Genomic DNA, 22,684 nt, shown 5'->3' with positions numbered 1-22,684 from the left:
GAACAATGATGATTGCCAATAATCTTGAAAAAAATCTCTGGGCTGAAGCCATCAGTACTGCATGCTATATTATAAATAGATGCATGACACGTCCCATCAGAGAGAAGACTCCTTATGAATTACTCAAAGATAGAAAACCGAATATCTCTCACTTTAGGACTTTTGGTTGCAGATGCTATGTTCATAATAATGGTAAAAATAACCTTGGAAAGTTTGATCCAAGGAGTCATAAGGGAATCTTATTAGGATATTCACCACATAGTAAAGCATATAGGGTCTTGAATAAAAGAACAAAATGTGTTGAAGAAAGTGTGCATGTTGTCTTTGATGAAAATTGTTCTCTGTTTGAGACTAACATGCAGGGTGACAGTTAAATTGAGGAGCATAGTCAGGAACAAGTTGAGTAACCTGCTTTCTCTATTGAACAATCAAAAAGCATACACTCAGAGGGAACAATAAGTCAAGATACTGGTCACTTTGAAGAATAAAATGTTGTAGATAATACTGAAACTTCTCAAGGGTTGACTGTAAAAAGCTACAAGTATCAAGGATTGCATCCCATTAATAATGTTCTTACAGACCTAACCTCTGGAATCACTACCAGGTCAGGCTTGAAGAACCTATGTGCATTTCAAGCGTTCGTGTTTGTGGTTGAACCCAAAAAGGTGAAGGAAGTTCTTCTTGATGAGGATTAGATACAAGCAATGCAAGATGAACTTAACCAATTTGAAAGAAGTAGGGTATGTCATCTTGTTCCACCACCTGAAGGGAGAACAGTAATTGGAACAAAATGGGTGTATAGGAACAAGATGGATGAGAATGGAACAGTCACAAGAAACAAGGTCAGGCTTGTGGTTCAGGGATATAATCAGGAAGAAGGAATCGACTATGATGAAACTTTTGCTCCCGTGGCAAGACTTGAAGCTTTTCGATTACTTATTGCATTTGCTGTTTTCCAAGAGTTCACTCTCTATCAAATAGTTGTAAAGAGGGCATTCTTGAACAGATACTTGAAAGAAGAAGTATATGTAAAACTGCCACCTAGTTTCGAAAATCCTGAGTTTCCTGACCATGTCTATAAATTAGACAAAGCTTTGTATGGGTTGAAGAAAGCTCTAAGAGCATGGTATGAGAGGGTATCCAAGTTTCTATTAGACCATGGCCACATAAGAAGTAAAATTGACAATACTTTTTTCCTAAAAATAAATGGAAGGACTTGTTGATTGTGCAGTTATATGTGGATGACATAATCTTTGGATCTACAAATGGTCTGATGACTCATGAATTTGTTGAACTTATGAGTGGAGAATTTGAAATGAGTATGATGGGTGAGCTAAGTTTTTTTCTTGGATTACAAATCAAGCAAACACCCAGAAGTACATTGATTCATCAACAAAAGTATGTGAAGGAACTGCTCAAAAGATTTATCATGAATGAAACAAAGGAAATCGATACTCCTATTGATACTGCCACTAAGCTTGATATGGATGAAACAGGTGCATCTGTCGATCAAAAGGTGTACAGGGGAATAATTGGGTCTCTCTTGTATCTCACTGCAAGTAGACCTGGTATCGTGTTTAGTGTTGGCCTTTGTGCTAGGTTTCAAGCAAACCCCAAAGAATCTCATCTTAAATATGTTATATGAATTTCAAGTATCTCAAATGAACCACTGATCTGGGACTTTGGTACTCTGAAGGAAGCAACTTCAATCTAGTTGGTTATGCAGATGATGATTATGCTGGATACCTGGTCGATAGAAAAAGTATCATATGTATGGCTCACTTACTTGGAACATGTTTGATATCCTGGACCACTAAGAAACAAAGCTTTGTAGCCTTATCAACTGCTGAGGCTGAATACGTGGCGGCTGGCTCATGTTGTGCCCAATTACTATGGATTAAACAACACTTGTTGGATTTTTGTATGAATGTTGGAAGGGTTCCTATCTTGTGTGACAATACTAGTGCTATTAATATAGCAAAGAATTCGGTGCAACATAAACAAACAAAACATATTGATATAAGACACCATTTTCTAAGAGACAATGTAGAGAAAGCTCACATATCAGTAATGTTCTGCTCAACTAAGTAACTAATTGCTGATATTTTTACCAAAGCACTAAGTAGGGAGTATTTTGAAAAAAAATTAGGTTAGACTCGGGGATGATTAAGATTGCACAATTTCCCTCCCTCAATGATTGGTTAGAAAATTGTAGCTCTATGAATTAACAAGTGTGTTTAGGTATGAAGTGATATATTATGCGGTCTTTAAAATACATTAACTTGTATATCAATTTTGTACTTATCAGTTCTTGCACATTCTCATGGATCTTTGTTGCTCTAAGCAGTTAAAATAGGTACAAAGTAACTTGGCATATCGTGGAGCACACCTCAGGTATAAATGTTTTTTATTAAGAGTCACACATGCTGATACACATGAATAATATGACTCTTTATTCTTCTCTCTCTCATTAATACGTCTAACCACCAAAACCCAAAACTCTTCGTCTCCCTTCCCTTTTTTCTTTCAAAAACCTGTCACCATCACATCAAACCATATTTTCATCCGTGTATCTTCCACAAGTCTCTTCTGAAAACCCCAACTATCTTTCTTCATCACCCATATTCATCAAAAGCTTGAATTCCAGCTATGACATCTTCTTCAAAATCCCCTGAAGAAACCGAAATCTTAACTTCATCTGATACTTCTCTCGTCATAGTAAGAAAAGAATCTCCTCCAGATGATATTTGGGTTTCTGTGGATGGAATTGCTCGTATCATGTTGATTAATGATTCTCGATCTCTTCCAGCAGATGAGGAAGTTCACTTTCAGGATCTTCCTTTGGTACTTCTGCCTGATGCACCGAGTGAGGGGGAAGTTAGAGAGCATGCATCCTTTCGGGTAGCTCTAGATGGGTTCACAAATTGGAGCTCTATAAGTCAAAATCTCTTTCTCTTTATTTCAACTGATTCTTTTCCGATGGCACATGCTTTTGACCCTGTTCCTTTAAATGTTGATAATACTGATGAAATTCCTCTGGCTGAAGTCGTTAGAAAAAAGAGTAGGCGTCGTCTCAAAACTTTCAAGACTCTGTGTCAAACCCTATGTCTGAACCTTCTTCACCCACATATATCCTTTCGTTTCCCACTGTTAGGGTCCCTCAAACTAGGAAAAAACGTCGTCAAGTTTAGGTTGAATTCATATCTACCTTGGCAGCTCGAAAAAGAACTCGTTCTTCTGCTTGCCATCCACTCCAAATCCCTACCATTGTTCTTTCTGATGATGATCTTGTGAGTTGTAGGGATAGGCGTGGCAAGCACATCACTTCAAAACCTTCATGATCTAAACCCTCCACCAAAGCCAAGAAATCCTCCCTTCCTAAGGCCTCTCCCAAACTTGCATCAAAAATCCATTGTTCTAAGCAATCCACGTCGAAATCCAAAAAGAAACAAGTTACTTCCCCTGTTTCTTCTTCCAGTTCCATGTCAGATTTCGAGGCTGAAAATCCAACCTAGTCCTATTCTTCTATCTTGTCATCTCAGCTTGATTGAATGAATTCACTTCCGTCAACAATCCATTCTTAGGGGTCGGGTGGTCACTGGATTTGGAGTCCCTGAAATGGCAGTGTTACTGACAAAATTAGAGTCCCAAGGGTGGTCATCTCTCTTTCTTCAAGGTAATACTCAACGTAAATTAGCAAAGCAAGAGGTAACCGAATTTTACAGAAATAGCAAAAGTGATGGGCAATCCTTCACTTCTACTGTGCGAAATACACCTCTTCATTTGGTCCCTGCTGATGTTGCTCGAATACTGGGAATTCCTTCTGAGGGATGGGATTATTATGTTAAGCTTGAGTGGCCGACTTTGCCTAATCACTCCTCTTCTCTGGCAATCTCTCGCAAATTCTCTTCTAAGCCTAATCTGACTCATCATCGGTGTGTTGAAAAGAATGCGATGTCTCACTTACATCTATTGTTCTTTGATGTGCTTCACAAGATAATCCTACAGAGGAAACAAAGACGTACGTAGGCGAATTTTCTTGATCTCACCATCATGGAGCTACTGGTCACAAAGGTCCCTATTGACTTACCCTCTCTGATCATCAAACATATGCATAATGTTCTTAATCAGGATAAAAATGGGCATGCACTTCCACATGGATTCTGGATGGCTTCCATATTTGAGGCCTTTGATGTGCCACTTCAGGTATGGCATTCTCAAACTGTTAAGGATGTGGTGGGTCAGGTGAATCACATAGATCTCCCGGCTTCTATGAGGCGTCTTGACATACTTCTTCAGTGCTTGCAGAATCAGCTTGATGAGAAGGAAAATGAACTAGATGCTATGGCGAATGCTCATCAAATGGAAAAGGAGAATTGGGAAGCTAGAGTTGTTACACTTCAAAATGAACTCGCTCAGGAGAGGACTGCCAATATCGCTGCTGGCTACTCAAACTCCCACCTTAGCCCCTTGAACTCTTCCTTCCTTTTGGTATCCATGATCCACTCTGTTATTTTTGTGCTTTTGGCTATTTGTGTACTCTCTCTTTAAGGCATATATTACTTTTGGTTGTTTTCTATGGTATGTTTCATATCTTTCGTACACTAATTCCATTTTTAGTAATATTGTCTATGTTAATCACTATTATTAGCTGACTCTGTTATGATCTTGATGACCATTTAAAACGGTGCAGATTGGGTATTATTCCTTCATACGCTTATGTCCTTATTAATTCTCTTGAAACCGTTTTCGATGATGCCAAAAGGGGGAAGTAAAGAAGGGAGTGCATTATATATAACCCACAGCTAATTTGTTTTGCCAAGTGTTCCATGCTGAAATGTTACGGTCAAAATAGCAAGCTAAGAAGAATGTAGACAAGGCCATGAGTTTATGAGTTTGACATCATCAAAAAGGGGGAATTTGTTGGGATAAGTATTGTTTTGATAAATTACGAAACCCAAGGAACACGTTGGCAAAGTGATCCGATGAGAAATTGTTTCAAGAAGGACTTCAAATTAATAAAGGAATTTCATTGCAAGAAGAAGTCTAAATGAAACTGAGTGGTGGAATGAAAGACGAGTTAGTGAAGGACTAGAAGACTTTAGAAAGCAAAAGCATAAATAGGAGAAGAGGCGTCCATACTCGGCACACACTTACAAAGCAGAAACAACTAAGAGATTTATTTCCGAAGTGCTGCTGCACAAAGAATATAGAAGAACAGATCTAGGAAGTTTTCTTAGTATTTGTGATTTTTATATTGTTAGATCAATTATTTATAAACTGATTATACGATTTTAGTCTTCAAGTTGAGGGCAACTCGAAGACACTGGGAACACATACCTTGGAGGTCTATGCTAGATTTGAGATTAGGTAGTTAGTCTTTAGGTTACATAAACTCTTGTAATCTTGTTGTTGGTTGAGGCTCGTAGTTATTTAGTGAAGTTGGGGTAAATCCTGTTGAGGAAAGGTTGCGTTCTTACTTTACAATCTTTACGCCGTCTTTGCAACACGTTAGGAAACTTGGTTCACTTAAGTAAAGTCTGATATAAAAGTAAAAACAATCTAGGTTGTGTAGAATATCATATATCATCAACAAAGCATAGGTGATTCACTTGAGGTCCATTGTTGCTCATGGTAAAACCTTTGAAATCCACTTTGTTATTCAGATGATTAAGAGCTTTGGAGAGGTCCTCAACACCAATAATAAATAAAGCAGGAGACAAAGGATCGCCCTATTTGAGACCTGTATAAGAACTAAAGAAACCATGTCTTGACCCATTCAATCATCAACAAAGCATAGGTGATTCACTTGAGGTCCATTGTTGCTCATGGTAAAACCTTTGAAATCCACTTTGTTATTCAGATGATTAAGAGCTTTGGAGAGGTCCTCAACACCAATAATAAATAAAGCAGGAGACAAAGGATCGCCCTATTTGAGACCTGTATAAGAACTAAAGAAACCATGTCTTGACCCATTCAAAATTACAGAATACCAATTGTTTGAAATGATTCTATAGATGAGTTCTATAAAACAATTCTCTGAAGCCGAGCATTCTGAGGACAGACATAAGAAAAACCTAAGAAACTTTATCGTAAGCCTTTGACATATCTAATTTCATAACCAAGTTCCAGCCAACATTGCCCCTTCTAATGTCATGGACAATTTCTTGCGCCGAAAGAATGTTTTCAGTAATAGCTTTCCTTTGATAAAACCTGATTGGTTTTTAGAGATAAGTTTAGGAAGGATATGGCCAAGTTTCAAGGAAACAATTATCCAGAGGATTTTGTTGGTAAAATTACTCAAGCCTATATGCCTGAGTTGTGGAAAATGATTAGGAGCCTTTACTTTTGGGACTAAAACCAATCACGAGTGGGAAAAGAACCTAGTTAAATTAGCTCCAGTGAAAAAAGCTCTCACATATTTAGTAATGTCTTGCTCAACAGTGTTCCAAGCAAACTGAAAAAACATACCTTCTATCCGTCTAGACCTGCAGAACTGTTAGGATCCATGGAGAAAATAACAGCCTTAATCTTCTCCTTGGTAGGAATAGCTTCCATAGAGTCATTGTCAATATCAGTAACCAAAGTATCTAAATATCTCATGAAGGAATCACTGGAAACTCCGGTATCATTTGAGTGAGTGAAAATATTGCTGAAGTAATCAATTGCTGCTTGGGATATTCGGTCACTATTGTCTAACCATCTGCCAGTAGAGTCCTTAATCCTAAGGATTTGAGCATGTCTTCTTCTCCCTTTGGAGTTAGTTTCACCTTTGTCTGCCCACTTTATTCTAGCTTTTTGCCTCAGAATGGAATCTTGAAGCTTCAGCCATTTAATGTAATCAGCCTGAGATTTGTGAAAAAGGATTCTATTGTGATCGGGGTTATTCATTTCATATTGCTTCTCCATTAACTTGTTATGTTCCACCTTTTGTTTGACAATATCAAAAACGTCTCCAATGCATTCTTTGGACCATTTGCTAAGAGCTTTAGAAAGGTTTTTGAGTTTATTTTGTAATCTCCACATTGGGTTTCCCGTGATCTCATTGTCTCAAACTTCCTTGACCACATCTACAAAACCTTCTTGTTCTATCCAAAAATTCAATAACTTAAAATATTTAATGTGGGTGGCCTCATCTTGTGCACCTTGAAGCAATAAAATATTATGATCAGAACCGGTCTTAGAGAGATGATGAATTCTGGTAAGGGGAAATTTGGAGGCACATGCATCATTAATAATAACTCTGTCAAGTCTCTTACTGATTCTCCACCTCATTCTGCTACCATTACAACAAGTGTAAGCACTTCCGGTGAATTGAGTGTCCATAAGACCACAATCATCCATACACATTGTCTCTTACAAATTGTCCTCTAATGACAATACTGTACATTTGAATTTAGTTTAGAGAGCATAAAGCTCTTATCATATGTTCTTTCAAGTATTTCTTTCCATGTAGTTTTTTTTTAATTTTTTGCTATCATTCAAATTATATTCTTAAATTGATGTTTAAATGTTTGATCTCTCACATGAAAATATACAGCTAAAATTTTATTTTATGAACTTATAATGTAATTTTATAATCTCAGGTATAAACCAGAGGTGATGCTTTTAGTAGAAATTGCGCTAATACAAATGAGGTATGCGGCATGTTTCTCTAATTATAAGCTGGTTGTCTTCATGGTTGAAGTTTGTTCTCTTTTTCTGCTAGCTGCTGCTACTATAATATTTTTCATGTGCATACATGGTTATTTGTTATTAGGATTTGCTATGCTTATTGTATGCTTATAGTTGTCCTCCATCTCCCTTGAGTCTCTGGCTTTCTTTTGAGTTACCTGTGTGAATATGAGTTCGCTTGCATTCTGAGATGCTTCTCTTGATAAACATTAATTCATTTCCTACACTTTGTTAAATAGGTACCAATAAAGCCATGGTCATAGGAGAGAAGGGTTTGATGTCTCAAATACTTTATCCTAATTTTGGTGGATACTTCACGTTTGGTACACTTGAAGGGTTAGATTTTGCTGGCTTCAGGGTTGCTCTCAAAACAGAAACTGTTATTTTATCAGATGTCTTTTAGTTTCATAAGGTTAGTCATGCCAAATTTCTATGTTGTGCAGCTGTACAATTCCTCACAAAGAAGACGCTCTTGACTGTTGTACTGAAATTGATCCTACTGCTAAGGTATTAGCTATATCACGATCTTATAATACTTTCAGCTGTTCGGATTACAAATTGTTCGGATGATTTATCATATCATATGCAATATCTTGGTTAGTTGATTATCCCGCAGGCAATAGGGGTTGTCAATTGTATTATAAATAGACCTGATGGGAAGTTATTTGGTTGCAATACAGACTATATCGGTGCAATATCCTCCATTGAAGAAGGATTGGAAGGTTAAATATTCATTTCCAAGTTGCAAACATCATTTTTTGATTCAGAGCTTAATGTTTGAGCTTCATTATTTCCTTTACAGGTTCACAACCTAGTATATCTGCGCCCCCTTGGCTAGTAAAATGTTTGTGGTCATTTGTGCTGGTGGAGCTGGAAAGGCAATTGCTTATGGTGCAAAGGAAAAAGAGGGCTAGGGTGGTGATTGCTAATCATATCTATGGTAGTTCAACACTTCATTTTTGAAATTATGTCTAGCTCATGACCATGAAGTTCTTCACACCGTACCTAGTACTTCTACTCTAGTATTGATTGTCAACTATGTTACTTCATACTGATGCTCTGTCTTATTTCTTGAAGAACGAGCACGAGAAATTGGTGATGTAGTTGGAGCTAAGGCTTTATCTCTTCACGATCTTAGCGATTTCCATCCAGAAAATGATATGATTCTTGCAAATACCACCTCCATAGGCATGCAGCCAAAGGTTGATGACACACCAATCTCTAAGGTTTGCCTCTTTGCACTCATCTTAGATGAAAATAAATTGTTATTGAGTACATATCTTATTAATTGAATAGCTACAAATAATGTTGTGTTGAAATGTGTCTGTGGTTGTAAAGAGGGTTAAATATTATGTTGAAATGTGAACTTTGTCTTAGAAGAAAAGAGTTTTTGATTTCTGTGAACATGATTTAGTTAGTTCATGTATTTAGGATATTGATTAATGTAAGGATGCATGTATGGCTGAATACATGTATTTGAGAAAAAGAGGAATGAATAGAACTAAACGATGATAAATTTACTAAACTAGGTAGATTCTAGAATAGTCCTATAAAATACCTAGATATAATAGTCATTTTTGATAAGGTTAGAATCATTGGTTAAAGCTAGTAGAGTGAAGTAAAGAACATTTATTTCATTCACTTGTTTTCAAGAAAGAGTGATTGCGAGTGCTCCTCTTCCTGAATTTCTGAAATTTAGTATCAGGGCTACATGTCTTGTGGAATCGGTGGACAATCCAAAATTTTCAAAATAATTAGTGGTCTTTAGAACAAAATGGATATGAGCAAGACTAATTATAACTATGATAATGCTGGGCAAGAGAAATACTAGAATATCGATGATATTAATTTGGTAGGGCTAGTAGGCGGAACTATCAAAATTTCAAAAGTTAAAAAGGTTTTGAAAGAATTTTATTAGGGAAGGAATCCAACAAGGGTGTTAACCCTAACGAAGCAGATCCTCACGAAGTTGTTTCACGAAAATGAATCTTGAATAGAGAGGTAGCAGATGATGTTGCATCCATGAGAAAGATGAATGAGGAAAGCCATTCTCATCTATCAAAGAATTGGTGAAGAGATGTGGGAGAAGGTTTATTTTTGTGAAACCTGAGAAATGAATATGGGTGACAACTATGAAGAAAGTGGCTCAAATTAAGATGAAAGTGATTAGACTTGGAAACATGAGAATGCATGTTGTCGAATTTAATAACACTAGCTTTGATGAAAATTTAAAAAAGTGATTCCAGAAGAAGTGGATGCTTCTAAAATATTATCTAAAGAGGTGAGGAAGAAAGATTTGAGGAATTGAAGAGTATTTTGTGAATTCCCTCAATTGGCTTCATACCCAAAATGTGTGTAATCTTTGTAAATATATATCAAAATCAATCGTCTTTATGTTAAAGAACCAGATAACCTTAGAAACCCAGCTAGTCAACAAATGAAGCCTCTAATTAAATATCTTTGTTGTTATGTCCTAAAATCTCAAGCTTCCTCCTTCTTTCTTGTGCTTCCTAGGTCTAGCATTTCATTCATTTTCAAGATTTCTTCCTAATCATATCCTTATAATTCCACGAGTGGTTTGAAAAGTTTAAATGAAGTTCTCATATGTGAAAAGAACTTTGATGATTTGTTCCTTTTCAAGAAAAATGAAATAAAATAGATACGATGAGTTAGACGACTTCTATCAGAAATGGAAATTTGGGTTAGAAACCAGTAAATGATCATCATCTACTGCTTTCAATCTAAGCTATATCCACATTTATGTGCTTATAATACTGCTATTGCGACAGGAAATTTGTCATTCGGCATTTCAAGAGTTATGTCATGCCCCGAGGCTACCCCCTGGACGCAACACGGGACATAAGATCACGAGTGACCCCAAGCTAAACCTGAGTCTGGCATATCATAAGCATACTGAAAATAACTAAGTAAGACATTAACAAGCTAAAACAGTGGATATGTGAAAATGAAAAAAAACCCTAATAGTCTGAATATAAATGAAATAAACTAAGAGTTTAATGATAACTGAAACAACCACTTAACAACTCAAGCTGAATCTATTACTATGTATGAAAAACCTCTAACTGAGTTGAGTTGCTATGATATGCCCCATCTAACTTTAACAAAACTGAAACTAAAAATAATGACTAAAATGAAAGCATGTGTATTGTCCTCGGAATATGAGGACTTACTACTGAAGCTGCTGAATGTGGACTGAGAATCGATCTTAGCGTGATATGGATGTTCAGTACCTGAACCTACATAATGAAACGATGTAGCGCAACGTATCCGTCAGCACTTGGAATGTACTTAGCATGCAGGATATAGATACTAAACTAAATAAAAGATACATAAGCTAAACAATACATAACTGAGCAATGAAAAAATCTGAGCAGAGATATAGATACTGAAATAGAACTGAAAAACTAAAAAAAATGCAATGACCAAGTACTAATCATGAAGATAACATGCTAAACTGTATACTAATACAAACCCTGAAAACTTGGTTAACACAAGGAGAGTCTGACTGTGGGAGCTACTATTAACCGACATAAACCACGTGAGCTAAACGTGGAGTCCAATATATACGCCCCATTGAGAGGAGCCAATATACCTTGCCAGGGGTATAAAGGCATGACTGTAGCGTGATCACTAATAATGATGCCTAACAGAGGAGACTTATAATCCTACGCGGGCACGTAGTTCTAGGACTATGAGGGTACGTTGAACACTAGTTCAACTCGGTGCTAAGTCTACTCCAAACTGAATACATATGAAGCTAAAATGCATTAAATACGGAATAACTCAAAATACTGACATGCTAACTATGAATGCAACATTTATTTACTGAGAATGTGACATTCGAAATCTGGATCATGGTTTTCTATTTAACTGACCTAGCAAGTATAATTCATAAACTAAGAGAATTTACACAAACTAGGGTTCTGAGTTTTATACAAAGAATAAGGCAACGTTTCCGAGAAAACATGTCATTTAGACTATGGACACTATAGCAACTGAAATCACAACAATTCTACAAGATTTTACAAACCCTAAGTCTAAACAAGCTATGTAGAATCAAGGAACTGACTCAATTCTAGGGACCCAGTGGATGAAAGGAGCCCACTAGTGAAATCCCACATACATGGCGACGAAATCTATGGAAAAATACTTTGGGTTTTGAGGGTGAAACATGAATAACACTGTTGCTTGTTCTTGAAAGAAACTGGTACCTCTTTCTCTTATTTTTGTTCTAATTTGGATGATATTTGGAGAATAAGGGTTCTAGGTATGTCTAAATAGGCTATTAGGCCCAGACTGAATAAAATGACATAGTTTAGGCATGAAACGACGTTGTTTAAGTGCCCCAACGCATAGAAAAAACACCAAAATGACCTTAACTTAAAAGTTGATGAAGGCCATCCACGGTGTGACTGACGGGCCATCATTTGGACTACTAGATGTCTTCTGGGGTCGTCGTTCATACTTTGTCCGATAGGGCTTCACTAAAATGATCATAAATTCTTTACTACGAGTTTTTATTTTAGCAAACTCGGTGGCATTGGAAAGAGGATTCAATTATCTTTAGTTTGATAGGTCATGGGCCACCAAATTCATTTTAAGCGAAAAGATATGACCGTTTGAAGTTGACCGAACAACCATTTTCCCCTAAATAGTTGTCGACCCTTACCTACGGTCCAACCACGAACCTAACTGGTTGACCGTCAATGGGATTAGAGACCATCAAACTTTGGACCCCAATGATAGAACCAACATTCGATCCGTGGATCCATGAACGAACCGTGGTCCATGACCGTAGGTGTCATATTTTGATTTTGAATTTTCCCCATATCTGGGACTGAACCACGGGACCCTACTTACGGTCCATGGTCTGAAACATGGTTGTTGGTGACTTCCATTGGTTCTGACACTAGATCCTGGACAACTGTATTTTTTCATCTTCTCGGATCAGAGGTTTTACAATATCTCTCCCTTGGGAACATTTGTCCTCGAATGAAGTCTAAATAAGTTGAGTATTGAGGGAAGGAGCTACAATCCATACCACTAATTATTAGAACCCGATATCTAACTGAACTAATTTCCAAGAACATGCAGATATACTAAATTCAAGAATAACTAAGGGAATAAGACACTTAGACTAAATTACTCAAGAGTAAACTGAGATATTAGAGCGGTACTATTACCTCAAGCTGAAACGAAATCAAAAGGAAAGAGATGAGGGTACTTGACCATCATGGTTGCTTCTTCTTCCCAAGTAGCTCCATCTACTGATGGACTCCTCCACAAAACCTTTACTGAAGAAACTTCCTTACTTCTCAACCTACGAACCTGACGGTCAAGAATCTCAACTGGAACCTCTTCATAAGTGAGACTATCCTTCACAACCACTCTCTAATGGCACTATCGATGCCGGATCACCCACGCACTTCTTAAACAAGGAAATGTGAAAGACAGGATGAACCGCTGCTAGTTCTGCTGGCAACTCTAACTAATAAGCCACATTACCAACCCTTTTCAGAATTCTGTAAGGACATATATATCTAGGACTAAGCTTCCCTTTCTTGTCAAATCTAATCACCCCCTTCATAGGTGACACCTTTAGGAAAACCCATTCATGGATTTCGAACTGTAAGTCCCTTCTCCTCACATATGCATAGGACTTGTGATGACTCTGAGTTGTCTTTAGTCTTCCATGAGCTGAACTTTCTCCATATCCTTCTAAACCAAATTGGGCCCAATCAAGGCTGCTTCACCTACTTCAAACCAACCAATCGGAGACCTGCATCTACACCTATATTGTGCCTCAGAAGGAGCCATCTGAATACTGGGGTGAAAGTTATTATTATAGGCAAACTCTATGAGAGGTAGGTGATCATACCAACTACCCTTGATATCGATCACGCAAGCTCTCAACATGTCCTCTAAGGTCTGAATGGTACGCTCTGCCTGATCATTCGTCTGTGGATGAAATGTTGTATTGAGATTTACGTGAGTACGAAGACCTTTCTAAAACAATTTCTAGAAATGAGAGGTAAACTGAGGACCTCTATCTGAGATGATAGACAAGGGGATCTTATGCAACATGACTATCTCATTGATGTAGAGTTTGTTGTAGTCCTCTACTAAATCTGTAGTCTTGACAGCCAAGAAGTGAGCAGACTTTGTGACTCTGTCCACTATCACCCAAATGGAGTCATGTTGTCTGTGAGTACAAGGTAAACCCGTAATGAAGTCTTTGTTTATCACTTCCCACTTCCATGTAGGAACGTTAATCTCTTTAGTCATACCTCATGGTTTCTGGTGTTCTACCTTCACATATTGATAATTAATAATTAGGATACTTAGCCACAAAGTCTAGTATGTCCCTCTTTATGCCGTTCCACCAAAAGACTTCACGTAGATCACAGTACATCTTAGTGGCACCTGGATGAATAGAATATCTATAATTATGGGCTTCTATAAAGATTTGGTGCCTCAACTCTCCCACATTAGGAACACATAAGCGACCCTGGTAACAACGCACATCATCTCCCCCTGGAAGAAAACCTCAACTTTCTACTGATGAACTGCACCTTTCAATTGAAGTAATATAGGATCACTATCCTTTTTTTTCCTTAACCTCTGCTACCAATTAAGATTCTGATTCTGAACTATCACACCACCATCTGATGTGTTTGTAAGGCAAAATCCTAACTGAGCAAGCTGCTGAATATCTTTGGCTAACTCTTTCTTTTCTTCCTCAACATGTGCTACACTACACATAGATAGTCTGCTGAGAGCATCAACCACTACATTGGCCTTACCCGAATGGTAGAACACATTCATGTCATAGTCTTTGAGGAATTCAAGCCATCTCATCTGACGAAGATTCAACTCTTTCTGGGTGAACACATACTAGAGTCTTTTATGATCTTTGAACACATCAACATGAACACCATACAAGTAGTCTCTCCAAATCTTTAGGGAAAATACTACAACCGCAAACTCGAGGTCCTGAGTTGGGTAGTTCTTCTCATGGACCTTAAGCTTCCTAGAAGCATAAGCTATGACCTTACCTCGCTGCATCAACACACAACCTAGGTCGACCTTGGAGGCATCACAAAGACATACATGATAATTATCGAAAAAGTTAACTTTTCGAAACTATTTTCCTCCTTACAGAAATAATACAAAGGTTACCTGGTGTAATCTTTAACGAGAATACCACAAATTCTTCTGGTACATTATCACTTCAACCTTGCTAAACAGGGCACCAAGTTCTAGAAAAGTAGTGCAGTAATCTTGTACTTCCACGATCAGTTTCCCTCAATTAGTAGAATATAAAAAATACCAACAGTATATTGATCTCCTTAAGATACTTAGTGTAAAAACATTGAAGAACTTGGTAAGAAACAACAAAGTTTAAAGAGTAATTTCCAAACTAGAAAATTAAAATCAGTACAGAAAATAGAATCAGAAACATATTATAAATAATCTATGAAATATTTTTATCAAAGAAGAAATCGAGCCCACTGAATGCAAAGTATGTCCTTAAGGAAATTATTCCCCTCAAGAACCCAAGGTTAATGAAAAATATCTTCTCATGATAGAACGATCTTACTTACCGGTGCATCGATACCTATACCCATAGTGTCATCGAACCACTCAACGGTAGTAGAGTACACTTAGAATGCTAAATTTTGTAGTAGAAGAAGTCCAGAATGTTGGTTGTTATATAATGAGAGGAAATCTCTCTATTTATAGACAACAAATGGTAGTATGTACAAAATTTTATTGTGCCTTATCGGAAAGGTCACAACCCTTGAAAAGTTACAACCCTTCTGAAAGGTCACAACCTTTCATAAAAGTCACAACTCTTCATAAAAGTTGCAACTTTTAATTGATGTCACAATTCTTCATAAAAGTCGCAACTCTTCACTTTCCATTCACACATTTGAAAACCCAACAAACATATTGTTAAAGGGTAGGGGGATTTTGTAGAGACAAAAGCACACTATACATCACTTTATATGTTTTTCTATAATTGAGTCATTTTAATTATTTTTATTTGTTTAATTACACATTGATTATAGTTAGCATGCAGAACACCAAGATTGAAATTGTGACTGCAAAAGGAAATGTTGATGTAGGGCCTTCTATGAAGATGACAGGGATGGAGAAGGATCGTGTTCCAGAAGGATCCTATGAACTAGACCCTGCCTCCTTACCTACTTACCAATTAGGCATTTCTACTTCATCCATAGACCAAAGAGCGACAACTAATTTAATGGACTCTATGAATTCTGTTGAAAACTGGGTTGCATCAGTACCTAATCAAATTTATGAACCCGAGTTTTACAAATTTGCTGATGAGAGATCACCGAAGAATTTTAAAATTGGTCAAATATATTATTCAAAATGTTTTTTTAAGGAGAGTTTAAAAAGTTTAGATATTTAATACAATACATATTTGCTTATACTTCTCTTATTAATGATTGAGAGTTGGTAATGCAATCATTACAAAGTACTATGTCACATCCTCCCAAAGGAATAAAGTGCGGTCTGTCCTACATCTTCTAAGAAAACCCTTGGCAATGTGAAGTGCACATGGCATAGTTTCTATCCGACTCTGTCACTCTTACGAGAGGACAGTAGCTCACTTTGTGACCGGTCTCTATAACAGTACTCTTATCAATGAAGTTGTATGTGGTTACAAAGTCTATGAGTATGGCCAGATGCCTATTCTTCACGGTTCCTTTGACCAAAATAGTGTTTATCCCCGTATGGTTGCCTGAGAGTGCACTTAGACACCCATCTTCTTGCATATCTCTTTCTATCTCACCTTCAATTATTATATTTTGAGTGATATCCTCAACCTCTACATTAGCTTCTTCTACTATCTAATTAGGTTCAAGTTCTCCTATTAGACAGTTTAGTTGTTTCCTCTTGCATTGATGGCCAGGTCTATACTTATCACCACATCTAAAACACAAGTGATTGTTCTTCATGTATTCATAAACCTCAGGGAACAACCTGTTAGTAGTAGGCCTAGTTGCCATCATACTAGTGCTCTTAACAACATCTGCATTTCCAATAGGGTTGTAGGTGTTTTTGTTCTTCTTAAGGGCAGCCTCAATAGCCTTCTCTTGCATTCTTGCTTACTCAAGGTCAAACCTAAGAGAGGTGAGCTTAAACATCTTTACAACAAAACTTAACTCTTCTTTTAAGCCCCTAATAAAACTGGAAACAAAATAAAACTCAACAAGAGTTGGATTTCTTACCAACATTTGAGCCTTAAGATCTTCAAATTTGTCTAGAAACATATCCAATTATTCAGTTTGTTCGAGCCTATTAAACTCGTCCACTATGTCATCTAAGTGTTCCACACCAAATCTTTCACATAGCTCCTCTTTGAATTCGGACCAACTTAAACACCCCTACTCAAAAGTAATGAATGGTAACATGCCTTATCTAAACCATTCAAGTAAAGAGCATCAGAGTCTACTTTGTCGTTCTCAGCCGTTCTATACAGGTTAAAATATCTCTCACATTTTCAAATCTATAACTTAGAAGGAGGAATGGGAACCATCTAGAGCCTGTTCTGTCGATTATGTTGAGCTGGAACGAAAAGGATGCCATCTCCTTGTTGTTGGTCACCTACATCTTGAGGAGGTACCCTTTCAAGATTAGTCAACCTATAAAGTATTAACTCAATCATACCTTGAATCCCGATTGGTGTATTATAAACTGCTTGTTGATTCTGCAAGAGGTCATCCAGTACTTCAGCATACCTTGCAAGCCTATCCTCTACCACTCAAGATCTAGTTCCTTCTGCCATAGCTACAACTCACAAGTCATAAGGATAAAATTACTCATACCAAATGTTAGCATTTGTGTCAGTTCATACTCAATTTCTATGGAATCAAAAACAAATTATTAATTAAACCAAACAACTCAGTATTTTGGGGAAATTTTCTGGTATTATGATAAGCACATAAAAACTTTTTTTTTCAAAACATGTCTTGCTTATTAATTATATAATAATTACAAGAGAGGGGGACATAAGGCCTATCACCTCTTCATATGTAATACAAAAAATGGAAACAACTATGGTAGGCTAAGCTATATATAGGAGTTTCCATCTAGGAAGGCTTCTTCTCCAGTTAGAGATTCTACTGAAGTTGAGGACTCTCCATTAGTCCTTCATGGTGGTTCATTGTAATGCTCCAAATATCCAAACTATGGCCAAGCCATTCGTTAAATGCATATAGACTCCTAATTCGATGATTTCTAATATTGGATATATTGAAAATAATTCCTTAATATGGGAAGATATTTTGATGTGAATTAAGTTTATAAGGAACTCCTTGAGACACAAACTGTTTTTATACTGGTTGGGATCCAATGTGAATCTTACGTCCAGTCTCCTTGGGTTGCAAGGGTGTTTTCTTCAAGCTGTTGAACTTTTGGTGTGAGTACATGAATGAGTGTAAACAGTTTACACTCAATGTTTTTTTCACTTTTTTTTTATACAAAGCCTTACCAACAATTTTTTCTCTCTTCTCTTTTTTGTTTACATAGTAGAACTAGGTAATACAATGCATGATAAAAGTAGAGGAGGGAATGTGAGATGATTCAGACTTATTGTACACTTCCTTCTGTTAATCAAGCCTTCATTTATATTGTTTGAAGTCTTGAATATTTTATGTGAAGAGATAGCAACCCAAGAGATTTGATCCTTGGAAAATAAGGCAACTGATCCTAATTTTCCAAGATTAAAGCTCAAGATTGATTTCCAATCTTGATTCTTGTTTAGCTTCCTTTATTGCCTGTTGATTATAGATGTTGCAGCTTCCTTGATTGACTGTAGATTGTAGCCGTTGTGTTCTTCAGTTTGGTTTTGAATATTCAGCTTCCTTGATTAATTGTAGACTTGGCATATTCACCTTTCCTTGAATGTTGGTTGGAATGTAGCCGTTGTGCTTCTTCATTGCTAGTTGTTGAGATGTTCACCTTCCTTGATAAGTGCCTTCTGTGATATGTGCATTCTGAGGATCTCAACTTGGATCCTCGATTGATTATTTATCAATCAAGATTCTTGATTGGTAATCTTCACTTGATTTAAGGGGATCCGTGATTGATTCTTTTCCTTTTTGGTGATACGTTTGCCCTGCAAGGAAATATGTTGTTTATCATTAAAACTCTAACAATCTCCCCCTTTTTTTACAATGACCACATATAGTAGAGGTACCTCCCTGTTGTAGTCGACTTGTATGGCTGAGAGTTTAATTGCTCCCCCTGAGTGTAGCATACTGTGGTTAACTAGTGGAGCTGAGTTCTCAACACAATTCCCATGAAGATATGCAAGATCTTTTCATTGTTATGCATATAAATATTCATACACCCTGCGATCTCAATAGAGAGAGTTAAACCAATATAGAAAATCACAGTTATTAAAAGCAAAGTATTAAGCAACACGCATACTAATAGCATATAGATAATTAATTCTCCCCCTTTGGCATCAGCAAAAAGGAAAGAATAAAAAGTTTCAACAAAAATCAAACAGCAGAGAGTCTTACAATGAGCCACAGGCTCAAAACAAAAGCAATTCCGAAACAGACACCATACACATATCAACGAGGATGCAGGAAATAGGTCAGAGTGTTGACTATAGCAGTCGACATTTCTTCAAATCTGGAGGAAAGAGAAGTAGAGATGGCCTTAGAACCAGCTTGAACTTTAGTAGCAATTTTGATGGCTTCCTTCACGATTTGATCCAACCTGGGATGAATACAAGTAACATCAATACCTGTTTCCTTGGTGACATCATTCACACTGTTGATTTTGAAATGGGCAGACAACAGAAGATCCTTCAAAGAGTCCACTTGTTCACTCATTGCAGACTGTTTGATCATGAGATCAGGAACTTGAGCAACAGTGATGGTCACAGTGTCTAGCTTGGTATGCATATCAACAAGGTTTTCAAGAGCCCCGTTAAGCTTGGTAGTAGACACAGAGGTAGAGGAGGAAGGTTTAGATTTCATAGGAGCAGCAGCCGAATCATCTGCACCAGTCTTGAGAACCCAAGAGGAGATAGAACAAGTGAAGTCCATGCTAAGAAAAGCACGAGTGTTATACCTCTATTTAATAAGAACGGGAGAGAAGTCTCCAAGGCACATGAAGTGTGACTCAAAGATGCGAGTGATAAGCATGACAAAAGGAAGATTGGAGGGTTCACTACCATTAGACTATCCATTTCTAATATGATGTGAGAGTTAGAGTTAGCATGACACCATTCAATCCCATGTAAATTTTCTTGCAACTCACCAGAATTGTTAGTAGAAAATTAGATCGATTTGGCAAATGCCATAATCAACTCCCTATTTCCTCTCCTAAAAATCCCCCCAATTCCAGACAAACTTTGTCTTGACATGGAGCTACAATCTTTATTAATCTTCCGAGTAATTTCTTGAGGTTTTTCCAATTGACCAGTATTCTATTGATCTTCGGCTTGTAGTTCTCAGGTATTGAGTGTGTTGTCCATCCCCAATTAGCATCCATTCTACTTAATTTCTTGGATATAGTTTACCTGTACATTAAACAAGATTTGATTAGTAATTCTGAAAAAAGATGTATTTCTGTTATCAAACCTTTTTGCATTTCTTGCTTTCCAAATTTCTAGAGGGTGAAACAAGGAATGAGATAGAGCAACAACTTGTGTACTTTTTTTTTGTTTTTGCAGTAGACTGCGACAATAGTCCAAAGTGCCCTGGACAATGTCAGAATTATGAACTATTCCAAGAGGGCTGGCCATCTGATTCCAAACTTTCCTTGCTAAATCACTAGTGGTGAACACTTGGTCTAGTGTCTCCAGTTGAGAGATAGTGCAACAAGTACATCTAGTATCCACATGAATATTAAGAGATAATAGATGTTACCCTTTTGTTTAGGAGTCTGTTATTAGTTTCCTGTATTTCAGCCATATGATGATATACGTAGTTAGTCATCTTTACTATTTAGGACTTTAATAGTTTCCTGTAAACTAGGTTTCTGTTAAATAGTACTTTATCAGTTTGTATTGGCTCTATTTAAAAGTGAAGGTTGTACGTGAATAAAAGTATCTTTCTCTCCTATATCTCAAACCTTCATATGGTATCCAGAGTTTTCTTCTCCTCACAGAGTTCTAAGTTCCTTATTACCCACCCACCACCAATGGCACCCTCAGTTACCAATTCTGATGCAACTAACAGTACCACCATTGTTCAATTCAACTCGGTTACCCAGCTTCCGATTAAACTTGCTGGCAGCCATAACTTCTCCCTGTGGAAGGCCCAAGTGTCCATGCTCATGAGAGGACACAATCTTTATGGTCATCTCGATGGTACTATCCCTGCTCCTGCCGAGACCACTACCACCAACAACCTGACAATTTCCAACCCTGATTATGTAAATTGGTTTCGTCAGGACCAGTTAATCCAAAACACAATTTTAGCGTCAGTAGATCCCACTCTTGCTGCTATTGTAGCCACTGCAACCACAGCCAAAGCAGCCTGGGATTCCCTCCATACGGCTTATGCCAATAAGTCACAAACTCGCATATTCAGCTTGCGAGATCACCTCGCTCGTCTCACAAAAGAGAGTCAACCTGTAACAGACTATCTCAACCAAGTTCGATCTCTCTGTGATGAGCTTGCGACTGCTGGAGCTCCTGTCACCAATGCTGAACTCATTGTCAAGACTCTCACTGGTCTTGGACCAGAATACCGCGAAATCTCTGCAGCAATTCGAGCACGTGACACCCCAATTTCATATGCTGAACTGTTTGAAAAGCTTAGCGATCACGAGCTTTTCCTCAAACACAATGCTCCACCTCAATCCACTCCAATTACTGCTGCTGTTGCTCAAAAGTCCAGCTCTCAAACACGGACCAACGCCATCAACAATAATAGGCGTTCAAACAACTACCAGCAACGTTCTCAGTCAGGGCGCAATCGTCGCACTAATTCGCAAGAAGTCTCCTTAGTGTGTCAGTTATGTGACCGACCTGGACACTCTGCGCGTGTTTGTCGCTCTCAGTCTCATAATCATTTTCAGGTACGGGCCAACTTTGCTGGACAACAAATGCAGCAATCTGTCCCATGGATAGTCGATTCAGGCGCATCACATCATGTTGCATCAGATGCCCACGGTCTCAACAACGTTGATGACTACAATGGTCCAGAGGAAATCACTATGGGAAATGGTAACACCATACCAATTTCTCACACTGGTAACATTGATTTATCTGCATCTGATTCTAGCTTTCACTTATCCAATATACTTTGCTCCCCTTCCATTTCCAGTAACTTGATTTCAGTTTCTCAATTCTGTCGTGACAATAATACATCTATTGAATTCTTTCCATTCTCTTATCTTGTGAAGGATCTGAGTACGGGGGCGCCGTTAATTCAAGGGCGGAGTAGAGGACGCCTCTATGAGTGGCCGCTAGACAATCCTTCTTCTTATTCTCAACCTCAATGCAATGTGGCTGCATCTTTAGATCTGTGGCATCGGCGTTTGGGGCATCCAACACGTCGTACTTTAGATTTGTTTTTAAATAAATTTTCCATTCCTGTTAAGCAAGACTCTCTTTCCATTTGTAATTCATGTCAATCAAATAAAAGCCACAGGCAATCTTTTTCTACAAATTCTTTACAGAGTCACATGCCTCTCCAAATTATTTACAGTGATTTGTGGGGCCCGTCACCAATTTTATCCGTCGATAGGAAAAGATATTATGTTTTGTTCGTGGATCAGTTTTCAAAATACATGTGGCTCCACACGATTCAGTCCAAACACGAGGTTTTAGATGTTTTCAAAACACTACATCCATTGCTTGAACGTCGGTTCCAAACAAAAATATTATCTTTTTATACCGACGGAGGAGGTGAATTTCAGAGTTTAACTTCTTATTTGAAATCTCAGGGCATTGAACACTTAATTTCCCCACCTTATACGCCACAAAGAGTTG

At 37.5% G+C, this 22,684-nt stretch overlaps 1 protein-coding gene across 1 annotated transcript; it reads left to right on the top strand.

The window, feature by feature from the left end:
- Positions 1-7,188: 7,188 nt before the first annotated feature.
- On the top strand, positions 7,189-9,442 carry LOC107060402 (bifunctional 3-dehydroquinate dehydratase/shikimate dehydrogenase, chloroplastic-like). Its single transcript, XM_015308334.1, has 8 exons — positions 7,189-7,296; positions 7,401-7,438; positions 7,587-7,637; positions 8,118-8,181; positions 8,291-8,396; positions 8,477-8,614; positions 8,752-8,900; positions 9,374-9,442. Exons 1-8 carry the CDS (start codon positions 7,189-7,191, stop codon positions 9,440-9,442), a joined length of 723 nt encoding a protein of 240 aa, XP_015163820.1.
- Positions 9,443-22,684: the final 13,242 nt, after the last annotated feature.

The sequence above is a fragment of the Solanum tuberosum genome, unplaced genomic scaffold (genome assembly GCF_000226075.1).
Source record: "Solanum tuberosum cultivar DM 1-3 516 R44 unplaced genomic scaffold, SolTub_3.0 scf00079, whole genome shotgun sequence".
In the NCBI taxonomy this organism is placed as follows: Eukaryota; Viridiplantae; Streptophyta; class Magnoliopsida; order Solanales; family Solanaceae; genus Solanum; species Solanum tuberosum.
The sequence above is the reverse complement of the archived record's forward strand: the minus strand, read 5'-3'. Positions and strand labels throughout refer to the sequence as shown.